The 7,346-nt window shown below is 43.3% G+C and overlaps 1 protein-coding gene across 1 annotated transcript in view; it reads right to left on the reverse strand.

The window, feature by feature from the left end:
- Window positions 1-513: 513 nt before the first annotated feature.
- Window positions 514-7,346, reverse strand: part of tmtopsb (teleost multiple tissue opsin b) — an 18,626-nt gene continuing 11,793 nt past the window's right edge. Inside the window, exons 3-4 of the mRNA XM_061094072.1 lie at window positions 5,312-5,539; window positions 514-804 (exon numbers count right to left, since the gene is read on the reverse strand). Coding sequence (XP_060950055.1) covers window positions 514-804; window positions 5,312-5,539 — 519 coding nt within the window. The remainder of the gene's footprint in view (window positions 805-5,311; window positions 5,540-7,346) is intronic.

The raw sequence follows: 7,346 nt of genomic DNA on the forward strand, positions 1-7,346 counted from the left end.
TTTTGGCAAAAGTCTGCAACTGTTGTTTTATTTTATAGATTTATTTCTTATTAGCCTCTCGTGGTTGTGTCTGCGTGGGCGGTGTCTCACCACCGAGCCCTGACCCTGTTCAACTGAATAAACTCAAACTAACCTGCCTCACTCATAAATGCAAGTTTGTTGAATTTTAATCTCGGAAACTTTAAGCAGAGGTAAAGTGAGCTTTAAAGCAGCGTCAGTGCACGATGGAGGTGGAAACAGAGAGAACTTTGAAGCACGACAGCGTGTTGAGTCCTCGTCTTCAGATCTCTGAGCCGCTGGTGAAGCAGGATGAGATGTGTGTCTCTGTTTGTGTCTCTGTTTGTCGACTGCAACAACAACAACAACCTGTTCTGGGATTCAAACTCCCCGGCTTGTATCTCACGCCTCCCACTGAGCTCACTTTCAGTCGCTCTTTTCTACTATTAAGAGGATTTCTTTCCTAATTGGAGACCTAAACATCTCAGCCCCTGCTGCTGTGGTTTTGTCCTGCTCTCATTCCCTGTAGTGAGCCACCAGGATCAGTTTGGGTTTGGGGTTGTCAGCAGCAGGGGGGCGGGAAACAGCCGGGTCTCGGTTCGATGGAGCCGTGTGATTGGCCCCCTGCGAAGACCCTCGGATGGAGTTGGGCGAGGGCGCGGCGGTGGAGGGCGCCTGAGCGGACACCGGGGGGTCCCTCTCCTGCCGGGGGGTGCGGAGCGTCTTGGTCGCCCGGGAAAAAGTCTTTACGCTGGAGCCTCGCTCGGGGGCGGAGCAGTGGAGGAATGCCCTGAAACACCTGTAGAACTACACACACACACACACACACACACACACACACACACACAAACTTGTCAAGACTTTAGACGCAATAAGTGAACATGAATGTAGTAAATTAAAGGTACATCATGTAACTTTGGCCACTAGGGGTCTATGACTCAAAACAATACCAAAACACCACGGTTGTGCAACATGTACCATCATGCATTGCGTTTGCATTTAAGAGACGAGAGGAGTTCAGCTCACTATAAAGTCCTGGTTATAGAATTCACTATAAACTGAAGTAGGGGTTCGTGAATGAACCTGGGATTTCAGATTTGATTTGTAGTTTTATTGTTTTGTCTTATTTGTAGTCCTCTCTTGCCGAGGATGACACAGTTCACACAGTAAAATCAGTAGATTATTCAAATTCACCAGATATTTGACTTTTATTAATAGTTCCCTTCGCTCTTTTGCATTGTCTGTAGTTCCCTGGGTTCAATTAAGACAAAAAATGAACAATGAATCTCTGAGAAACGACACAAATACAGTCACTAGTGCAACAACAACACATAATCCCATTGATCCAGTTCCTCCGTGCAGGTCTTCCTCTCGTCCAGCAGGCAGCGCGCTCCCCTGGATAAACGTAGTGTACTTAGTATACTCTCCGGTTCCACACGTATACTTAAAGTCTACTACATTTCCCCAGGGCGCCGCAGATCAAAGGAGGCGTGCAGCGTGGAGCACGACCCCTCGGTACGTTTCATGACATCATTACAGCGAGTTCTCTCCTCCAGCCGTGTTCCCGGGATCGGTTCGTGCTGCTTTTTGAGATCCTTACAAGCAGCCGAGTGACAATCCAACATATATGACCCAATTAGTTTCTGCTCCCCCGAGGTAACTGGGCGGCTTTTGTGAGCTTCCCCTGTTTTTCGAATCTTCTTCCACAGTCTCAAATCCCAGTGTGTTAATCTACTGGAAACACGCTGGGGGGAAAACAAAGCTGTTGGTTGTTTAAAAAAAAGCAAAACCCCCAGGGGGAGAGGGAAACGGGTGAATGTGCAAAGTGGGGGACGGAGGTGTGAAGGAGAAAAGGGAAATCTTAGGTGAGCGAAGGGCGGGAGGAAGAATATCCAGGACCTAACGTCATGAAGGATTAGATCTTAAATCAGGAAGAGATTGGATCTTAAGACTGAGGGGAGACCAAATCCTCACCTGCAACTCCCAATGTGTGTGTGAGTATGTGTGTATAACAGAGGTGTGGTAGAGCTCTGACAACAATGTGCATATATAATGCATATTTCAATAAAAAAAGGCTTCAAGGGGAAAAGTTTGCACATTAGAAACGAGGAGATATATAACAAAGGCTGCAGGAAACATATCTTTACTACAGAAGATGCAGTTTTCATTCCATGCAGCATCTCAGTGTTTCATAACTCGACTCCACCGAGAAGCCAAAACAATAATAAAAGAAGCGGAGGCATCGGGGGTGCGACGTTTCCCCGTTCAAGTCCAGAAAAAGCTTTTTCACACCTTCTCTCTCACCCGAGTGGCTGATGACAGCACCACAGAGAGCGTCACCAAGCCAAGAGGAAGACGACAAACAGGAAAAACTCTCACTTCAACTCTATAAATAAATGATTTCCCCCCGACCAGGATTTAAATGATCCTCTTAGAAAACAGCTTTCGGGCCAGTGGTTCCCAATCATCGTGAAATGATTTACAGGAGAGGAATCAGAGAGAGAGAGAGAGAGAGAATGTTGTTTCTTCTTTGATTTCGTCAAATAATTGGACAATTTTACCTCTTTGGGGCGTCTGAAGATGAAGTAAAGGAAAAACATTAAGAGCTGAATGGTCCAACGGAAGCTGTCACAAGCCAAAGAAGTTGATTTAGTCTAATCGAGACACAGACGTGTTTTTAGATATAGGGCAAAGTTTAAGTGTGAAAGGGAGAGAGGGACAGAGGGAGAGAGGGAGCGAGAGAGAGAGAGAGAGAGAGAGAGAGAGAGAGTGTGCGAGAGAGAGGCACACACAGACAGAGAGACACAGACAGAGAGACACAAAGCCAGAGAGAGAAAAAACATAGATATATATAAAGACTAGATGTCTCGTTCGACGTGTAGTTATGACACTGCATAAATTATTTATTTTTTTTAAGAAAATAACATAATTATTCATAAGTACACAGTGTCATATCTACATCTCTGACGTTTATAACAAATCAGACCATTTCAAAATCGGTTGAAATTGAGCAAGTTATGGTTATTTACCACTACCAACACAATGTTATGTGTGAGCAGCTGCCCCGTAGCAAGATGGCCGCCATGTGGTGACGTCCGGCTCCGTTGGCCGGCAACGCAGACGAGACATCTAGTGTTTATATCTATGAGAAAAACAGCAAAGTCCCAAAAGTGAAGCCAAAGTGTCTTGATCGCCGCCCTGGTGGATGGCTGCAGTACAGCAGTAAGGTAGTTCTTATCCCACGGCTGTTTGTTCAGGTTGTCTAATTGCCTCTGGTCCATGAATCTGCGCAGCGCTTGAAGTCTTCAACTCGCCTCAACACACGGCTGCCATAGTTCTGGGCTGGGAGGAACTGAAGACTGAAAGCGCCACACAGCGCGGCCTCGGGCCCTCAGAGCGTTTCTCCACGGCCCTGGAAGCTCTTTCCAGCAGCTTCATCATCATCATCATCATCATCACACACACACACACACACACACACGCCCGGAGACACTTCTACACACAGAGCGCGGCGGTTACACAAGTCAGTCATCAAAAGAGACTTAAATGTCTCTCAAGCGGGTGGGAAGGCAGAGAGACGGAGGGAGGTGGCAGCAGATAAAAAAAGAGAGGGAGGCAGATAAAAGAGTGGTGGAGTGAGAGAGGGAGGAAGGAAAGGTCAGCGGCACCGTGTCGTTGCCTGATAGGGACATCATCAGAAATCAAAGCTTCGTTACCTTTAGGGAGATTAAAAAACAACTTTCTGTTTCCCTTCCTTCATCCTTCTTTCATTCATCCTTCTTTCATTCATCACCACTTTGAACACGTTTCTGTTTTTCCTTCCAAAGTCATTTCACGATCAAGTAACTTCATCAGACTAATGTTGGCAGAAGGTTCAGGTTTTATACTTTGAGTAGAATTTGCTTTAATCAGTCGTAAGGTCCCGTCTGTGATTTTAAATCGTTCTTATCTGGTAGTTTTTCATGATTCGTCTCAGTTCAATCCTTTCTTCTCCTCTTCTGAGGTTTCTCTCGCTGATTAAATTAAAGAATTTAAAACGTTCATCTCTACTTTTCCTTCCTTTAACGTTTCCTCCACATGCAAACTCTCTAATAATAAGTTTCTTTCTCTTTCTTCCACTTCACCTTTGACCTCCTCCTGTCCTCCTTCCTGCCTCTCTCCCCTCACATCGTCTGTTCTTTCCCTCTTTTCTAAAGTTGCATCTTCTCTTTTCTTTTCTCCACCTACTCCTCAGTCACACTCTTTCAATCATAAACTACTCTATGTATTTATATTAACTGCCTATATAAAGAGTCTGTCTGAATCCCATCCAAACCATTCTCTCATGATGGGTTAAGGATCATTTCAAAGGTGTGACAGGACACAACAGATAAAACAATACAGATGGACGCTGTTGGGATTTAACTGCTGAAGGAACTGGTTTTTAAAACTTGGGTTCAAGTTACTGTAGCAACTGTTACTACAACACAGATCCAAAGTTCATAGCCAAGTTCACACAGTCATGGGATTTGAGTCACTGTGAGAATTATCACACTTTGATGCAACTCTGCGAATTTTACATTTTTGTTCTGTTAAGATAAAAAGATGCATTCTTGGTTGATAACACGACTCACGATAATAATGTTGTGTGTCTGTCTCCTGTGTGTGCGTGTGTGTGTGTGGTATGCAGCAGGATGTCTGAAGTTGTAAATGAGGAGCCAGCAGATGGAGGGATAGGGGGGGGCTCAGCTTGTCCCTACACAGACTCCCCCTAAGTCTGAATCTTATATAACTTCACTTACTGTCCCTGGTTGTGATTATGGGACTTTATAAGGAGAAGAATATAATAAGACTGATCTATGATAAGACACAGAGCAGCTGACTCCATCTACACCACGTCAGTTTAGGTAAGTTTAGTGTTTCCATTGTTTAACACTTCTTATTTAGCAATACTATACATTAAATCAAGGGTTTAAAACACATTACGATGTAGTTAAAAGCTGAATATATGATATTTTAGGTGTTAAAAAGAACATGTACAGTATTGTGAACAAGTTTCTCCAAGAAATGCTTAGTGGATTTCCATGGAACTTGGTAGAAGGATGTGTTTTGGGTCAGGGAAGAACCCAGTTAATTTTAGTGATATTCCAAGATTGTTTTAAACTGTGAGTGATGGTTTTAAAAAAATATTACTGAAAATTCTGACATATTTAGGGGATTTGGTAAAGTTTGAATTTAAAGGGAGTGCTGGGAATCGGCGGAGGTTTAAACTGAGAATTCTCCTTTGAGTTTATTTGATTGTTGACAGGATTCAGTTGATAGGAAGCAGTCTCACCTGTTTGTTCATGAAGATGTAGATGAAGGGGTTGATGACGGTGGAGAACTTGGCGAGCAGCGACGGCGTTATGGTCGCCTCTGGGGTCAAAAGGTCACGGGACCCAAAGGTGGCGGTCAGAGCCGCCACGCCGTACGGCAGCCAGCAGACCAGGTAGCCCACCACCATGGTGACGACCATCACCAGCACCCGCTGCTCTCGGCGCCGGGCCACCACCGAGCTCCGGACCTGAGGGAAGAGTTCGGTGATACATCAGTAAATAAACAGCAGAAGCAAAATGTTAGTGCAGTTTGTAGAACTCAGATTAATAAAACCTAAACTGTCACTTTAGTTTTTATATCCAGGGGCAGTTCATATTCAGTACTGTGCAGCTACACACATCAGAGCTGCAAGAAGCAATCAAATGAATCAAATAGTTGATTGACAAAAAACTAATTTAATGCTTTTGGGTTTTGGGCTTTTGATCGACTTCTGAATACATCTCCTGAGCCCGTGAGATTATAATGAGCTTTTTACATTTTATAGATCTAGTGTTTAACAGAGCAAATATCCAGTAGATTTATCAATAATATACATAATTATTCCTCAAAGAAATTATGTTTGCTGTAGCATATTAAATACATGCAGTTTGGATCTGGAAAATATAAGAAATCAATGCAACAAAACACAAATCTAAAATGTAATTTGAGGTTCGTCGTTGGCAGCAGAGTCTCAGAGCATCGGTAGAATCAAAAGTTTTCCAAAGAGAACCTGATATCAACTTTACAAACACAAAATAGCGACTGAAGTCTTTGTTGTGTTGGATTATCTGTCTGAATAAAGTTTCGTTCATTCTCACGTCACCTTGAAATGAATTGAGGCCAAAAGACGCCTGGAAATCAGCCCAATTATAGGAGGCTTTGGAAAACGTTCAGCCTTATTTGTGCAGCTTAAACCTGAACTGAGGTTTAATTCTTTATTCAGAAGGAAATAGATTAACTTTGATTTAAAAAAAAACACAAATTCATGAAAATGCTTGGCCAGAAAACGGGTGCTGACGGTGCAGAGGAGCTGTTCTCCTTTCCACGATGTCGTAATATTGGAGCTGCCAGCCTTTGACTTCCAGAGTTAAATCATCCCGTCCCCCCCCCCCCCCCCCCCCCGGCGCTGGAGACAGCTGCTGCGTCAGCTGGACGCGGAGGAGGATGTTTTAAGAACACTTCAGACCTCGATCACCCACCGTCTGGGGTCATCCTCGCTGCCAGGGAACAGAGCGAGAGGCCAAAACTATAACACGTTACGACATGTGACAATCACGCCAGCGATGGACCAGACGCTGTCACGCCATCAAGGACGAGCTCCATCATCCTCCGGTTCTCTCAGAACGCCAGGAACGCTCCGAGAACACGGAGAATAATAAAAGATAAAAGGACGATAAAGTTTTTTATTACAACCTGCAATTTCCTTCTTGTATGTATCCTGTATCAACATTTTTTCCGTTTTCAGACATGACCTCCAGAGAATGTCCAGAGGTGTTTTCCTCTCACACATGCACGACTCAGCAGGAGATTCTGAGCTCAGACACGTTCACAGCAGCACAGAAGATGTAGTGAAGTGAATCTGAATCCCTCTGAAATGTAGTGTAAGTAAAAGTCAAACTGTTTTAGAAGTTTTAACTGGTAAATCTGTCAGTTATCACTGTATCACTAAACTATATTAAACAGATAAGGGGCTTTCTTCCACTTGCAATATTCATATATACTATTTAAATCAAACACTATAAAAAAAGCTGCAGAGGAAAAACTGTGTTGTTTTAATAGATGAGAGCTATTAACTGTGATAAAAACAAACCACAACTGACATATGAAGATGTACAAATACATTATGACGTAAAGTCTGTTGTAATATTATAAATTCTACATTTAAAAAAATACAGCTCAAATACAGAAAGAAGGAACTTTGCCTTTCGCCCTCAGTTTCTTTTGTCTTGTGCAGAGTTTATATCTCAACACACAATAGAAAGAGCCAAAGATTTTATCATACTCAACTGTGGGAA

Source organism: Limanda limanda, chromosome 20 (assembly GCF_963576545.1).
Source record: "Limanda limanda chromosome 20, fLimLim1.1, whole genome shotgun sequence".
Lineage (NCBI taxonomy): Eukaryota > Metazoa > Chordata > Actinopteri > Pleuronectiformes > Pleuronectidae > Limanda > Limanda limanda.